Source organism: Zalophus californianus, chromosome 11 (assembly GCF_009762305.2).
Source record: "Zalophus californianus isolate mZalCal1 chromosome 11, mZalCal1.pri.v2, whole genome shotgun sequence".
Lineage (NCBI taxonomy): Eukaryota > Metazoa > Chordata > Mammalia > Carnivora > Otariidae > Zalophus > Zalophus californianus.
The window spans coordinates 62,211,843-62,229,208 of record NC_045605.1 but is presented as its reverse complement, the minus strand read 5'-3'; the positions used below and the strand labels follow the sequence as shown (position 1 = coordinate 62,229,208).

At 46.6% G+C, this 17,366-nt stretch overlaps 1 protein-coding gene across 1 annotated transcript; it reads left to right on the top strand.

The window, feature by feature from the left end:
• The first annotated feature begins 1,561 nt into the window (after window positions 1-1,561).
• HPX (hemopexin) lies at window positions 1,562-10,970 on the top strand. Its single transcript, XM_027580732.1, has 10 exons — window positions 1,562-1,800; window positions 1,948-2,012; window positions 2,110-2,181; window positions 2,360-2,481; window positions 4,349-4,499; window positions 5,193-5,405; window positions 5,671-5,802; window positions 10,111-10,241; window positions 10,322-10,484; window positions 10,623-10,970. Exons 1-10 carry the CDS (start codon window positions 1,718-1,720, stop codon window positions 10,880-10,882), a joined length of 1,392 nt encoding a protein of 463 aa, XP_027436533.1. The 5' UTR covers window positions 1,562-1,717; the 3' UTR covers window positions 10,883-10,970.
• The last annotated feature ends 6,396 nt before the right edge of the window (window positions 10,971-17,366 follow it).

Sequence of the window (17,366 nt, the reverse complement as noted above, 5' to 3'; positions counted from 1 at the left end):
ATATAGTGGAATGTCAGGGGCATGGAGCCATCTCAGATGGATCAGGGCCCTTTCAGGCTGGACTAGGGAACAGGCGTCCTAGAACCTCAGCCTAGCCCATAGCTGACTGCCCATATTTGTCTTTTGATTCAGCAGCCAAGTCTCAGATGGAGATGGGGCAGGCTTTGGGAGTGGCCCCAAGGAGTGCTGAAGATAGCAGATGCTAGAGATAACAGGTGGGATCCCAGGGCTGGAGGAAGAGAGGGATGTGGGGATGGGACAATGGAGAGAGAAACAAGACCATCAGATGAAGGGCAGTGACAAGGGGACCTGTGACCCCTGGGCCACCATACGCCTCCCATCATTAACACACCTCAACTCCCGATATTCCCCTCACCCCAGAAGGAGAGAAAGTTGTTAGGAATTCAGCTGCAACGTTAGCAATGCCAGTCAGTAGGTGAAATCCATTTTTTTTTTTTCATTCAACAAAGAGTTACTGAACACCTATTATGCACCAGGTACTATTTTAGGTGGAGAGAATGTAATGGTAAACAAGATGGGCAAAACAAAGAAAAAAAACAACAAATAAGTAGATGAAATAATTTCACGCTTTAAAAAAGTGACATGAGGGGCGCCTGGGTGGCTCAGTCGTTAAGTCGTCTGCCTTCAGCTCAGGTCATGGTCCCGGGGTCCTGGGATCGAGCCCCGCGTTGGGCTCCCTGCTCTGCAGGACGCCTGCTTCTCTCTCTCCCTCTCCCACTCCCCCTGCTTGTGTTCCCTCTCTCACTATGTCTCTCTCTGTCAAAAGAAATAAATAAAATCTAAAAAAATAAAAAATAAAAAAAATAAAAAAGTGACATGAAGGAAATATGCAAATGTCAGAAATGGCTAGATAAGGTGGTCAAGAAAGGCTTCGTTGAGAAGATAGCATTTAGGCAAGACTCAGCAGTAAATATTGTGAAACCCCAGTTACAGTTCTGTTTATTCTGTGATGGGTAAATAAAGTCCTTTTCCCTTAAGGTGGAAATTACCAAGAAAGACTAATCACTAGAAATGCAATATGCAAGAGAGAGACACCTCTTTCTGCCCCATTCAGCCCTTCCCTCCCAGGTGATCTTTCTAAGTACTTTGCCAGGAGGGGTGGGGCCGGGGATGGGACTTGGACATTTGGCGACGGTGAAATATAATTGACCCATCAAGGGCAAAGCTGAAAGGGTTTGGGAATGCCCCAGAAAGACCCCTGAGGAAGCTTGGAAAAAGCTGTTCTCTGGGTATTTCTAAGTGTGTTTGCTAAATAGATGTAAGTATCAGTGTCTTTAGCTGTCTTAGAGCATGGCTTGACACTTAGTACACAAAAATGGTAGTTTCCTCTGCTTCTCTCCTCCCACATTGTAGAGGTAAATCCAACCACAGAAAGGTGATCCTCAGTTAATCTACATCCTTCCTTGACCCATCATCAAGGTGATGAGAGTCACAGTTGGGCTTCAGTGGCATGGGCTAGTTACTGCTCAAAAGTCATTGAAGGGGCATGGGGCCTCTTGCCGGGAAGAGTTAGTCCTGGACTCAGATTTCTGTCCAGACCCTGACCTTATTTGCACTGACGTAATCATCCAATATTGGCATAGTTCTGAGAGACGGGACTTGGACCATCAGCAGGCTCGTGGTGGGGGTGGTGCTGCCACCATCTCTATATAGGGAGCTGAGCCAGGTGCCCAGAGCTGTCCTGTGGCATCTCAGCATGGCTCGGGCATGGGGCATACCCGTTGCACTGGGGTTGTTGGGCCTGTGGTGGTCTCTGGCTGTTGCCCACCCTCTTCCTCCGTGAGTAAAGCTGGAGGTGGGGAAGGACTGGGGACTGGGCTAGAGTGGCATAGGGCCAGTTTTGAGGCTGGGGCAAGTTTGAAGACAGGAGCTAAGGAAGAGGGATTGGGCCCAGTGGATCCAGGCAACCATCTGTCTTCTCTCTAGGGACGGTACCCCTGGGAACAGGACCGACGGTGGGAGTGGGACCAGAGTGAACCCAGACGTGACCGGTGAGGCCCTGACTCCCCGAGTCTGTCTGTCTGGCTGTGTCTCTGCGTTATATTACCTGACTGGTCTTTTACTTGCATGTCCCCACCCCCACCCCAGAACTCTGCTTGGATGGCTGGAGCTTTGATGCTACCACCCTGGATGAACATGGGGCCATGCTGTTTTTTAAAGGTAGGAGGGGCTGGGGTTGGGGCATTTGGGACGGCAGACCTGGTCCTATTCTCCGAGGTTGTATCTGTCTGTGGGAGATCTTAGGAATTATCTGAGGGCATCACCCACAGCTTCTCTGTACCTATCTCAGTAGGCCAAAAGTTTGTTCTGGGTCCCTCAGTGAGTGTGTGTTTTTCAGGGGAGTTTGTGTGGACGAGTCACAAATGGGTCCGGGAGTTAATCTCAGAGAGGTGGAAGAATTTCACCAGCCCCGTGGATGCCGCCTTCCGCCGTGGTCACAACAGCGTCTTCCTGATCAAGGTACTGCTGGGCCAAGGTCAGGGCAGGGCCGGGAAGTGCTGGAATGGACACTAGAGACCCTCCCTCAGGTGACCCTAGCATGGATGCCTTACAGTAGGTTCCAGGCTTCTCCCCCTGTGCCTTCCTTTCCTGAAAAAGCTCAAGCTGAGGGAACGTATGTGCATGTGGGCCTGGCAAGCACAGCACCCAGAGGCTATCCTTCAGGCCCAATCTTTGTCCAGACCTCTCTGCTACTCCTCATGCTGCTGGCCATCCTTTCTTTCCTGGTAATATTTTCCCTTGGTCTCCATCACTCTGCCTCACGGACTCTTCGTATGGTGACCAGGCTGCTCATAACAATGGCACCTGGCCAAAGGGTGAGGGGAAGATGAAGTCCAGCCTGCTGTGCTCACCAAGTCCCATGTCCTGGTCCAGGCTGTGTCTGCGTAGAGGAAGCGCGCCTTCTCCTGATTTGTACAAGGCTCTGTGTGCTTGGGGCAGCCCTCACTGCCAGCTTTCTGTCCCCTCCTGCCTCTTTCCTGCTGTTTTCCAGCTTCCTGTCCTCAGCCAGTCCCTGAATGTTCCTTGGTGATCTGTCCCAGCCCTTCAAAACACCCTCCCTGCATGATCTCAACCGCTACCGCGGCTCTGAGGACTTCCTATGCTGTGGGCACCAGATCTGGATCTCTCCCAGAGCTCCAGATATCTCTTTCCAATTTCCTGGCAGATATCTTTGGCTTAGATGTTCTGTGGGTACCTCAAATTCAGTATCCCCCAAACTGAGTTTACTACCTTTCTTACAAACCCACCCTTTCTGCTGTGTCCCCTATTTCTTTTTTCTTTTTCTTTTTTTAAAAGATTTTACTTATTTATTTGAGAGAGAGAGAGAATGAGAGATAGAAAGCACGAGAGGGAAGAGGGTCAGAGGGAGAAGCAGACTCCCTGCTGAGCAGGAAGCCCGATGTGGGACTCGATCCCGGGACTCGATCCCGGGACTCCAGGATCATGACCTGAGCCGAAGGCAGTCGCTTAACCAACTGAGCCACCCAGGCGCCCTGTGTCCCCTATTTCATTAAGTGTCACCACCCTGTGCTAATTCCTGCAAGGCAGGTACGCGTGGGTCTTGAGATCTGGCCTTTGGTTGACTTTCCAGGCTTAACTCCTCCCCCGCCACATTCACTTTGTGCCACCTACAGGAGACTACCTGTAATTTTCTGAGCATGCTCTGTACCTGCTGCTCCCTCTGCTGGTAACACCCTTTCCACAATTGTCCCACTGAATTCCTACTCAAGTTTTCAACTCTTGGCCCCAATGCTTCCTCCTCTGTGAAGCCTTCCAGGAATTCTCTATGTAGGCTTAAGCACTCCCCTTATATTCCCAATGCACTTCACATGTTTCCACTTTGGTGGTTGCATGGCTAGGATTGTTAGGAACCTTTCTGCTTTTCTATAGTGAACTCCTGGAAGGCAGAGACAGTCTTGTCATCCCTTTATCTCCAGTGCCTTTCACAATATCTGGCATATAGTAGTCATTCAGCATACTCGAGTGAATGGATGAATAAATAGATGAACAAATGAATATATGAATGGATGGATGATCGCAGGATGACTGTGGATATGTTTGCCAAGATTAATGGTATTACAGATAAGTGTGTCATGGGAGTGGTCAGATGTGTGCATGTGCTATAGCAACAGTGGCAGGATTTGCACAAACTAAGAGTATGTATTTGTGCAAGGGGCAGCACATTGTCGTCCACAGGTGGATTGAAAGTGTGTAGGGCTGCGGGGGGGGGGATACTGTATAAATGCAATAGATCAAAGATGTTATGTGTGAATGCAGGTGGCAGTATGTGGGGTCCACAGTTAAAAATAGAGTGATTTGTATGTAGGGAGACAAAGTCTGGGTGTATCCTCCTGAGAAGGAGAAAGGCTATCCGAAGTTGCTCCAAGAAGAGTTTCCTGGAATCCCATCACCGGTGGATGCAGCTGTGGAATGTCACCGTGGGGAATGCCAACAGGAGGGTGTCCTCTTCTTCAAAGGTCAGCGCAGGCTGGAACAAGAGAGCCTGGAGTAATGGGTGGGTTGGTGGTGATTGAGGTAGTGGCAGGGATGGTGGTGGTGTTGGAGCACCATGTGGCTTCCCAAGGAAGGGAAGAAATAGAGAAGCTGGTTATGGTCTAGAGGTCAAATAGGGAAAGGAGAGGAAGTCACCCTGGGTGAGGTAACTGGGTGTAATTCTGCTAAAAGTTCTTCACTGTTCCCCATGATCCTTAGGATAAATCTATGTTCCTTAGTCTTACGTACAAGGTTCTCCATGACCAAGTTCCTACTGACTCTCCAGCCTTGACACTCATCATGCCTTTACCTTGAGTATGAAGTTCCAGAGACTCTATGCTCTTCCCTGTACTCCTCATTTGCTTCAAGCTTCAGACTTTCCTCTCTCTGGAGTTCCATCTCCTGCTCTTCTCTGCCTTGTGATTCCTGCTTCGGGTATTAGTTTAACTATCACCTCTGGAAACCTTTCCCTGTCTCTCCTCACTGCACTTGCTGAGCCAATCATATGCATTTTGCTGCTGAATTTTATTATATGATCACTCTCTTCAACTGTTTCCCTGCTGGGCTGTGAGTTCCATGGGGCCAGGACCATATCTGGCCCATTACGGGGCCCAATGCTAGCATAAGGGAGGGCATAGCCTGGCCTCACTGAATGTTTGTTGATTGACTGGACAAAGGTAACCAAACGTGGTTCTGGGACTTGGCTACGGGAACCAAAAAGGAGCGCTCTTGGCCAGCTATTGGGGAATGCTCCTCTGCCCTGTACTGGCTCAGCCGCCACTACTGCTTCCGGGGTAACCAGTTCCTGCGCTTCCACCCCATCACGGGAGAGGTGCTTCCCAAGTACCCTCTGGATGTTCGAGACTACTTCATACCCTGCCCTGGCAGAGGTGAGAAAGCCCCGGTCCCTGAAATCTACTAGAATTCATCTACCTTCCCTGAGTTTGCAGACCCCATATACCCTAGCTCCTACCTTAATTCTGTGGTATAGCACTTGGCCCTTGCCCTAGCCCAGTCTCCATTCTGGACCTTCTCAGTTGTCCTGCTATGGAAGAAGTCTACATCCCCACTAACCCCAGCCGTCTCTCCCACCTCGGACTTCGTTCTGACCTCTGGCCTCCCTCTGTGTTCCCCCTCACCTATTTCTCTCCCCAGGCCATGGACACAGGAATGGGACGGGCCATGGGAACGATACCCATCGTGGCCATGGGGCTATGCGCTGTAGCCCACATCTAGTCTTGTCTGCACTGCTGACTGACAACCATGGTGCCACATATGCCTTCAGTGGTGAGAGATGCCTCCTGACGCCCCCGCCTCTGCCCTCCATCCCTCCCGTCTCTTCCATGTGTCCCCCATCTCTGATAGACTGCCTCCATTTTCATCACGCGTGCCTTATTTTGTCCCCTGAATCCCATCCTTAGCATCCTCAGCATGCAGTTTTTTATCCCTCATCTCCTCTGATGCGTATTGTTCAACTTTGTCTCTCATTGCCCAGGCCTCTAACTTCATCTACCTGTTTACCTTACAGTACTGTCTACTCTCGGGCCTGTGCCCTCTTTATGTCCCTAGGACTCCTCATATTCCCTTTGCTCTTGCATGTCTTGCCAGGTCCTCTAGCTCCCCTTAAGCATATCCTTAGCAGCTCCATCTTTTTCCAAGTGCCTCTTCATTCTTAGCTCAGGCCTCTGGGCACAGCATTACCCGGGGATGAGATGTTCCTATTGCTGAGAACCAGACAAGAAATTTTGGGTCCCTTAGACCTTTAGGAGATAGATTTGCTGGCCTGAGGAGGTTTTTACTCTTAGTGACCAGAGAGACACCTCTCTCCAGACCTGTGGCATTAACTGGTGAAAGTCATGTAATGATACCTAGGGATGTTCTGGTGTTAGTCAGGCAGATAGTGATGAGTCTTGATCTACCCTTGAGAATAGCTCCAAGAGAAGGAGTAAACAATACTCAGCCTAAGACGTATGTATGATCAGATACGAATGTAAAATAGTGGTGAGAACATAGAATAGTGAAAATCCTTTTTGCTCCTAACCCCTGGACAAATCTGATCAGATATGACTACCAAGCTATAATGAAAAAGACACAGTCATGAGGAGAGTATATCCCCACAACAGGAATGCATGTTGTAATGAGAACATTCATCCATGATGAAACACACACCTGCAGTGAAAATATAGACTTATACTGAGAATATATGTCATAGTAAGAACATAATTATCAGAACATGCAGCTATGGTGAGAGCATGGGACCATTGGGAGGACAGACAGAAAAAGTGAGACAGAGATAGAGGTAGGTAGGTAGGTAGAGATACTGAGAAAACAGGGCCACAGGGACCACATAAAGATGTAGAGAGAATACCCAGCCATGGAGAGATCACAGAACCTCCAGGCCATGTGGCCATGGATAGAATGCAGCTGAACTCCTAAATCAAAAGTATTAGATATGTTTCCTAGCTGATGAGAGAACACTGTTACGTTAAAAATCCCCAGCTGAGGTGAGAACTCACCATCTTGGTGACAACACTAGTGTGACCCAGTTACTCAGCATAGGGCTGGTCCTCTCCCCTCTCTGATATATCTTTCTCTTTTCTCTGCCTTCTAGCTTCTTACCCATTCTTTCTGCTTTTTCACAATGTTGGCTTGCACAAGGCCCATCATGCCCTCTCCCTTCTCCTATTCATGATCTTTCAGCCTCAGGTCCAACTGAGAACTGCCTCTGTTGCTCTCTTTTTTCCTACTCGGGTTGCCAGAGAGGAAATCTGACTGACCCAGCCCATATTTTTATTCTAGACCACACTGAAGTGCTTACTGGTCAGTCTGTGCCTTGCCTGGTGATGCATCAGGGGCTCATCACTTATTTCCTCTGCACAAAGAGCACCACAGCTCATTCTCAAAATAGGGGTAGTTTCAAGAGGAATTGAAGGTGGATATGTAGTCACTATGATATGCCCAGTAAACAGCCATAAAGGGAACTTGTGGCTATAGTGAGAAGACCAGCTATTTATGCAACAAATATTTATTGAGCACCTGAGAAGCACTGGACATAGTTCTAAAGCACGGGGATACAGTAGCCAACATGGCAGATGAGACATGCCCTCATGGAGCCTGCTAGAGGGAGAGAGGACAATAAGAAAGAGAAAGAAGAGTTGGGAGGCTGATGTGAACGCAGTAAGGTGATTTGAAGTCAAAAATGTATCTGCACTGAGATATTTTAAAATATTTCTTATTGCTTTTAAATGTGTGAGTAAAAAATGAAACTTCTCAAAAAAAAAAAAAGAAAGAGAAAGAAGAGATACTTTTAGGTAGTTGTGAAGTGTTCTAGGAACATCAGGATGTTGCTCATCCCCAAATACCATTTGGAGCTGGTATAAATGGATTTAAAAATTGTTGATGTTTTTAAATATAAAATAAAAAATGTTAGGTGTCAAAAAAAGCTGTGAAGAAATTAAGACAGGATAATGAGGTAGAGTTGAGGGAAATGAGGGGCCCCTTCTTTGAAGAGATGTTTTTGAGCTGAGATTTCAGTAATAAAAAGGCATTAGGTAAATAAGATGAAATCAGAGAGGGAGGCAAACCATAAGAGACTCTCTCTTTTTTTTTTGAGGAGAGAGAGCAAGAGAGAGACAGCACAAGCAGGGGGAGGCACAAGAGGGAGAAGCAGGTTCCCCGCTGAGCAAGGAGCCCGATGTGGGACTTGATCCCAGGACCCTGGGATCATGACCTGAGCCGAACGCAGATGCTTAACTGACTGGGCCACCCAAGTATCCCAAGAGACTCTTAACTATAGGAAACAAACTGAGAGTTGCTGGAGGGGAGGGGGGTGAGGGGGATAGAATAACTGGGTGATGGGCATTAAGGAGGGCACTTGATGAAATGAGCACTGAGTGTTGTATGCAACTGACGAATCACTAAATTCTACCCCTGAAACTAATAACACAATGTACATTAACTAAATTGAATTTAAATAAAAACTTTTTTTTTTTTTAAGCATTAGGTAAATAAAGCTAGGGGAAAAGCATTTTAGGGAGGATGGATAGCAAATACTTTGAGGAATCAGGAAAGAAGGCCAGAGTGGCTAGAGAACAATGAAAGAGCTGGTGAGTGGCTTGAAAAAGGGAGACAGGGGCCAGATTACATATGCCTGGTAAGGATTTTCAACTATGAAAGAAAGCCAGGAGGGGGTCTTGAGCAGGGCTGTGATATGTTCTCACTTATTTTTTAAAGATCATCCTGGAGCATACAAGTCATAAGAGATACAATGGTGTAAGCAGGGGATCCAGCAAGTATAGTAGTTCTTGCAGCGGTCTGGATTAGAGGCAATGACAGCTTGGACTAGGATTATAGCAAGCAGGGGTGGTGAGGAGTCATCTTGATATATTTTGGAGGTCGAGGTGACAGCATTAACTAATGGATTGAATATTGGTTGGAGTGGGGAAAGAAAAAGAGAGGTCTTAAGAATGACTTAGCTTTTTGGGACTAGGCAACTCGGTGACTGGTGGTTCCTTTTTCTAAAATTGGGAAAGATTAAGGAAAGAGTAGGTAGGGGTGTGTGTGTGTGTGTTTGGCAGGGAGCAGACATCAGCTTGGACACTGTAGGGTTTTGGTGCCTAATGGCCCCAAATGGACATAGTGGGTAGGCAGTTAAGTTTGAGCCTGCTGCCCAAAGGAGAGGTCCATGAAAGCTGAAGAGAACAGATCCAAAGTCATCAGCATATAGATGGTATTTTAAGCCCTAGACTAGGTGAAATCACCAAAAGAGTGAGTGTAGGTAGTGAAGAGGCCCAAACTGGAGGATTCCAATATAACATATCAGGCTAAAGAGAAGGGTAGTAAAAAAAAAAAAAAAAAAATAAGAGGAACACTGGAAGAGGCTGGTATCACAGAAGCCAAGATCCAAAAAAAGATATTTCAAGAAGAGAGTCGTGAGCAGTCAAATGCTGCTGAGAGGTGGAGCAGGATGGAGACAGAGAAGTGACGATTAGATTTGCAAGTTGGAGGACACTGACGACCTTGAAGAGTACAGTTTCAGTGGAGGAGGGAAACAAGTATAAGTGAAGTGGTTAAGGAAGGAAAGGTAAATGGGAACTTAGTTCCATTAATAAATTGTTATGAGAAGGGGAGAAGAAAATTAGGGCACTGGTCTGGCTACTCCCTCATTCTCCTGCCACCTCAAGGGATTAGAGAACACAGCCAGAATGAGAACACTTGGTGGGAGCATGCTGTGGTGCTTCTCTTTTAACTTCTGGTCACTGTCCCTCATTGTCTATAGTATCTCTGTACATGGATGTCTGAGATACATAGGGAGCCGCTGCCAAACCCCATGACATTGGCCTCACTTGGCACCTTAGCCACTGTTCTCCATGCTTGCCCTTCTGTCAGGCCCTAGTGACTCCAGCTCCAGTCAGGTCACCATGCCCAACTTTGCTGATCAAGTCCTGCTCTATCTCCTCTCACCTGACCTCTACCCTCTTGGCCTCTGGATGTATTCTCTCCTCCCTCTCAGGACCTATCCCTGCACCTGTTACTTGCCTATTCACTGCCTGGCCTTTTACCATCAGCACTAGAGGTACCTCTGATACCCCACAGGGTCCCACTACTGGCGTCTGGACACTAGCCAGGATGGGTGGCACAGTTGGCCCATTGTCCATCATTGGCCCCAGGGTCCTTCAACAGTGGATGCTGCCTTTTCCTGGGACAATAAAGTCTACCTAATCCAGGTATGTGTTGGGAGAGAGGCTTGAAATGGGGACTGGGAGAGTATCCAGCTCTATGCTGATTAACGTCCTTTGTCCTCCAGGGCACTCAGGTATATATCTTCCTGACAAAGGGAGGCTATACTCTAGTAGATGGTTATCCAAAGAGGCTGGAGAAGGAATTTGGGAGCCCTCATGGGATCAACCTTGAGGCTGTGGATGCAGCCTTTACTTGTCCTGGGACTTCTCTGCTCCACATTATGGCAGGTGAGGGGAATCTGGATGCTGAATGGTGGCTTGTTCTGCTATTTCTCCATGGCATAGATCCCCATCAGGGCTTGGGGAAGGGTAAGGTGAGGATCCCGTGATGTGGAAGCTATGTTTTGTCTGGTGCCTTCTTCCCAGGACGGAAGCTGTGGTGGCTGGACCTGAAGTTAGGACCTCAAGCCACGTGGACGGAGCTTCCTTGGCCCCATGAGAAGGTTGACGGGGCCCTGTGTATGGAGAAGTCCCTCGGCCCACATTCATGTTCTGCCAATGGTCCTGGCTTGTACCTCATCCATGGCTCCGATCTGTACTGCTACAGTGATGCGGAGAAACTGAGCACAGCCAAGACCCTTCCCCAGCCCCAGAAAGTGGGGAGCCTCCTGGGTTGCAATCATTGAGAGGAGGGCTCTTAAGATGAGTCTGGCGCAGCTCCTTCTCCGTTTTCCTCACAATAAAGCCAGAGTGCTTCTTTGCTGGACTTGTGGGGCCCTGGTTGTGGAGCAGTCTCATTTCTTTCTTTGAATTGAGAAGCTAGTAATATCTCTTTGGAGGCTGTCAAGTTCAAATGAGGCTGTGGGAAGCAAGGGAGGGAAGGGCTGAGGGGAAAATTCCCAGAAGTAGACTCACACTCTGGACCATGGCCTCATCTGGTTTAAGGCCAACCCCTCCTGACCTGGTGGCCCCTTGCTTTGTGGGAATTTGGTGGATAGAAGGGTAGACTGACAAGTTCCAACTGCCACACAGGGCTTTGTACTGGGAGGCCAGGCCATAGAGTGTTTTCTGACAGGCACCAGGTCCCACTGGACCAGAACTGCCTAAGGTCCCTTCACCAGCCTCAATGGCTGGGAGGGAGGACTGAGATTAATCTGGGCTTCTTAGATCAGGATGCACCCAGGGCTTGAGGTTGGCTATGGCTGGGAACAGAGGTTAGGGGTGAAGCACCAGAGCTGTGGGGTCCACTCCCAAGAAGTATCTTGAGCCTTCCCCTTCATCCCTGATGGAGTCTGGATGATTATCATAGGGCTGGGTGTCCCTCCTTCAATCTGAGAGGTGGGGATAAGGCCAGAGTCTCAGGTCTGGGCCTTATTCATTCAATGTTCTACATCTGGGGCCATCACTGCATCATGCCAGAGAGCTCAGAGGTGTCTAAACAGTTATCCAGCAACTCTGGTACTCAAGGTTAGCTTCCTCCTCTCTATCAAAGGAGGAAATTTAAGTCTCTTCTTTCTTCTCTTCTCCTACCTGCTCTGTCACAGGGAAGCCTCTAGCTTGTCTCCAGGGAACTCCCAGAAAAGGTCCCACTCATGCTTCTTTCATCCACTCAGCACCTCCTAGGTGCTGAACAGTGGGTCATTCAATGAATCACACAGTCCCTGCCCTCAAGAATCTCCAACTCTACATTAGAGTCAAGAGGGGACCCCAGACAAGGCATTAGATAAGTGCAATAAAGTGAGATAGATATTAAGGTGGAAGAGCCTATATACAAAGGAGAGTTGAATCAGCAATACCTGGGATGGAGGATTTAGGAAAGGCTTCATACATAACACTTAATCTGAATTTTAAAAGATGAGTAGAATGTATGGAAGTCCTTTAGCAAATATATATTCACTACCTACTATGCACTTCCATGCCAGGAACATTATAGGCAGAGGAAGTGACCTGAGCAAAATAAAAAGCCAGAGTAGATGAAATAGCCAGGATTGGGAACCACAGTTACTTAGGAGGGCTGAATGAGGGGCTGGTGGGAGATGAGGTTGGAGAAGGAGGCAGGGGCTTGTCAGCTCATGTCAGGCTAAGAAGCATGGATTTTGTCTGTCTTTGGGGCAATGAAGACCTACTAAGGGATTTTAGACATGGGCATGGCATGCTGAGGTTTGCATTTTAGAGATTACTCTGTGGCAGAGAGGATACTGAGTGAAAGGAGGCCACAGTGGATGTGAGGAGACCACTGAGGAGGTTGGCACTGTGGCCCAGGTGGTGAACCACATAGGCCTGGGCACTGGGTGGCAATGGAAATGAAGAGAAAAAAGGCAGATTAAAAAATATTTAGAAGACGTAATCAGAGAGGGAGAAAAACCTTAAGAGACTCTTTTTTTTAAAAAAGATTTTATTTATTTATTTGATAGAGAGAGACACAGCGAGAGAGGGAACACAAGCAGGGGGAGTGGGAGAGGGAGAGGGAGAAGCAGGCTGTGTGCGGAGCAGGGAGCCCGACGCGGGGCTCGATCCCAGGACCCTGGGATCATGACCTGAGTCGAAGGCAGATGCTTAACGACTGAGCCACCCGGGTGCCCCAAGAGACTCTTAACCATAGGAAACAAACTGAGGGTTGTGGAGGGGAGGAGGGTGGGAGGATGGGGTAACTGGGTGATAGCTATTAAGGAGGGCATGTGATATAATGAGCACTGGGTGTTATATACAATAAATGTATATGAATCACTGAATTCTACCTCTGAAACTAATAATACACTACATGTTAATTAACTGAATTTAAATTAAAAAATAAAGAAATTGCACCAAAAAATAGTTAGAAGACAGTCTATAGGACTTGCTGATAGGTTGGATAGAGGGGTGAGGGAAAGTGAGAAATCTCACCTCCAAACGGCTCCACAGCTCCTTTCCCCATTCATAATTGCACCTCTCCTTCCCAAACTTCCCATGGTACCTCTTGTAATTCACTCCATGGTTAATAAGCTTCTCTATATTCTTTACACACTCTATCTCTTTACCTCCAGCTTTAACTGAGATCAGGCTCTGCCCCAGGGTCCCTCCTCCTTTCCCTGTAGCTGTCCCAATAGATGGGCAATGGTATTAGCTTTAGTATGACTTCCATACACATCTGTACCATTTCTCTTCCTCTTTCTATGCAGGTTAAATTTCTCCTTCTTTGGCATCATGCAAGTGAGCCATACCATTCTTATGGCCATCATCTTCCAACCTCTTGACTGTTCTCTCAGTTGGTGAAGCCATCCAATTAGTACGGCCAAACTCTAACCCTAGTGATTATTCACAATTGCTCCACCTGTGAAAAATTTCCTTAAATTCCATCCCATTTGTGACCACAACTTCTTATCTTTATCCTTCTGCCTCCTGCACAACTTCATTCTCCTCCAGCTCCTTGCCTTTAGAGATGTTTGATCCCTTTATTATCTCCCAGTCCTCCATTGTCTCAAAGCCATTCTTTTCCTACCCAAATTGAACATCAAGGTCGATCGCCTGAACAACTTCCTTAACAATACTTTTATTTCTGGGTGCCTGGGTGGCTCAGTCATTAAGCATCTGCCTTCAGCTCAGGTCATGATCCCAGGTCCTGGGATCGAGCCCCGCATTGGGCTCCTGGCTCAGCAGGAAGCTTGCTGAGGAACACAAGTTCCTTCTCTTGTTGTGTCTCTCTCTGTTAAATAAATAAATAAAATCTTAAAAAAAATACTTTTATTTCTGTCCCCTTTAACGTCTATTTAATCAAGCCATAAAAAAGGAAAAGAAATACAAAAGCCAATGTTAGGTAGAGAAAGAGTGAGAACTTTAGAATCAGACATGTCCGAATTCCAATCCCAGCTAGGGATTGGAATTACTAATTCTGTATATTTGAGAAATAGCCTCTCTGAGCCTTGTGAATGGTGTATGTGTGTGTATACGCATGCGTGTATGCCAAATAGAAATGTGTATCGTATCAATGACTGTTCAGTACGTATACAGAAATCACTCCAGATATTCCAAGTAGAGAAGGATTTAATGCAAAGAATTTGTTACAAAGTCGTAAGGGAGGAGGGTGCCTAGCTGACTCAGTAGAGCATGCAACTCTCAATCTCAGGGTCGTGAGTTCAAGCCCCATGTCGCGTGCAGAGCTTACTTAAAAACAACAACAACAACAAGAACAAAGTTGTAAGGGAAGTCCGGAGAAACATAAAAAGGAAAGCAGAGTTACCCAGAGACCAGGAAACTACCACTAATCTTGGTTTAGAGGAGCAAAAGGGAGAAAAGGGGAGCCCAAAGATCAAGGCCGGAACCCACAAATCTGCACTAGCTGCTAATGCACCTGCAGTTTGTACTGCTGATGCTCCTGGAACCACTTCTGCTTTTGCTAGGCAGCAACCACTGCTGCTGCTGTTGCCGGAGGCACCACCAAGAGCTGGAGGATCTCTCCCTTCCTCATGTGATGGTTCCCACTGGCGGAACCTAACTGGAATGAAGTGACAAAGGCATCTGAGAAATGTGTTTTTCAGATTTCCAGCCCTTTCCAGGGGAGATTAGAAAAGAGTGGGTGTGGGGATGAGTTCTGGCAGGCAATATCTGCCACACAGATTCAGCATAACTCTTGGTTGCAAGTAATAAAACCCAACTCAAATTAATGTTAAGTACAAAGGAAATTTACTGACTTATGTGAATTTAGGCAGAGGTAAATACACATGTTAAATTGATGTTACCAGGCATTTGTCTCTCTCCACCCCTTAGCTCTGCTTTCTTTGAATTGGCTTTGTTCTCAGGCAGGCTCATCTTTCCCGGTGGCAGGATGTCCACCAGGTTTGCCTTCTATGAGTACCTCTTGCCCAACGGTTGCAGGAAAATTCCTGGATCTGATTTCATCATGTGCCCATTTCTGACCTAATCACTTTGACCTGATGATGGGTTAGGAACCCAGCCACTGACGTGGGTATGAGACTGGGGTGATTCCTGTCTGAACCACATAGACTTAGAGTGGGGCGGGATGGATCTTTAAAGAACACTTATGTGCTGCTACCAAAAGGAAGGGGGGCGGGTGCATGCTGTGCAGATCAACAACAAAAATGACATGTTCACAACGGGATAATACTTACCTTGTATGGTTTTTCTTGTTCTCCATCCAAACTTCTTCCCTTCCTCAGCTAAAGACTTTGAAAATGTTGATATCCCTGGGCACGATACCCTTCAACCTCTTTCCTGCTCCACTTTATTATATCCCTCTCCCCTTTCCCGTCAGCCTATAAAGTTAAGGTGTCCGATTCTTCCCCACAAGCCCTTGATCCTACCTCCTCTTGTTGCCTCCAGGATCTCCCTCCATCTCTCATCATCTTTTTTATTTTCAAATTCATCTTCTCTACTGGTATCTTTTTGTAGTTGATATCTGTGTTTAAGTCTCTAACATCTTAAAAAAGACAAAACCAGAATCTAACTTCATATCACTCTTCACTATAGTCTATTCCTCCTTCCAAATTTCTCAAAAGGAAGGTCTGCACTCATTCTACTTCCTCATTTTCATTTGTTCAATTCACTGCATTGTGGCTTCTGCCCTCATTTTCTGCTGACAGAGATCATATCATGGGGATCCAGGCCTTCAATGTTGCCAAATTCAAAGGATACTTTTTTACCCTGAACTTACTGGAAATCTTTGCTGCATTTGATGCTGTTGACCACTTCTTCCTCCTTGAAAGTCTTTCCTCCCTTGGATTTCTTCCATGACATTACTCTCTGCTGATTCTTCTCTTACTGTTTCTTCTCAGTTTTCTTCTTAGCCTTTTTCTCCTCTGCCGGCTCCCCAAATGCTGGCCCCCCTAGGGTTCAGGCCTGGATCCTTTTCTCTTCTCACCCTATATCCTCTTCCTGGGAATGTTTTAGAATAGTCCTGCTGAAGAAGGGTACTGAGCAAGCCCTTGCCAGGCCGAGCATGTGACTTATGAATTCCATTCATCTGGAAAGATTTTACTCCTTATAGATTTTCAAATGATAACAACACCCAGAAGAAAGAGGGTTTATTGAATCAACTACAAGAAAGATTGCAGTATCAAAGCAATACTTATATGTAGTGGTAGAAAAGGCTGCCTTTGCTTCATTAAGTGTTTTCGCTGCTAAGAGAGATGAAAGATCTATTCTCCCATATATGGTGCCAACTGCCTGGTAATGCTAAATGGTTGGTCTATTAATCCAAATAGGATAAAGCCAGTACTCTTGGTAAGTGACTCTGGACAGACGTGCTTCTAATTCAAGTTTTTCCTAAATAGGTCCAAGGTAATGATTTTAAAAGATTGCTGTCTCAGAGGGACCTATATTGGTCAGAACAACACACTGAGCATCTAAGGCAATTCATAGGCTACTGGTTGCTCCTAGGTCGTGGAGAACATCAGAAGTGGGGAAGAGATACAATAGAGAGAGGATGGATGAAGGACACAGGTTGACTCCCCATTGATCAGGAAGCTCTGCAGACCTAGGAAGAGTTCAGGGATTCATGAAGACTGTGTGTGTCTTCACATGCACTACATGTGAACTGTACAATTTCCTTTTTACATCTTAGCTAATTAGACTCCTTTCTCCACCCTCCCCCGCCACCCCCGACTATCTGTGTGTCTCTGGTTATCTGAAGAGATTTTCCTGAATATTGCAGCCACCCTATTCAATGGGGTTGGGAAGACAAGTATTCTGTTTTGTAAATGGGTGATATTTCTGGATTTTTTCATTTGCTCCAGCAGAAATCTGGATGTCATCTCTTTATTCCATAGCCAATCAATTGATTGATCACTACTTTTTGTGAATTCTACCTACTGAATATTTATTAAACCTATGCAACTTTCTCCATTCCTACTCCTACCACTATAATCATCTGCTACCTAGAACACCAACTGCCTTCTAACTGGTCCCCACACTGCCAATTTTGCTCTATCTATTCTCCACTTAGCAGCTGGAAGCGATCTTCTAAAATGCAAGGGGGGACATGCCACTCTCCTGCCTCAAACACTTTGATGATTTTCCATTCCCCTTAAAATAATGTCCAAAACCCTCAGCCTAATAGGCCCTTTTTGACTTGGTACGTAACCACCCTCTCCAGCTCATCTAATAAGACGAGAATACTTCTAATAAGAATACTTCACCATTATTACATCCATACTGGCCTTTTTGTACTTCTCCTTG

Bases quoted from the DNA above. Each gene is read 5' to 3' on its own strand.
- HPX (XM_027580732.1), top strand. From the start codon at position 1,718: ATGGCTCGGGCATGGGGCATACCCGTTGCACTGGGGTTGTTGGGCCTG. The intron at 2,482-4,348 runs GTACTGCTGGGC...ATTTGTATGTAG, and splicing joins ACAGCGTCTTCCTGATCAAG to GGAGACAAAGTCTGGGTGTA. The intron at 10,485-10,622 runs GTGAGGGGAATC...CCTTCTTCCCAG, and splicing joins TCTGCTCCACATTATGGCAG to GACGGAAGCTGTGGTGGCTG.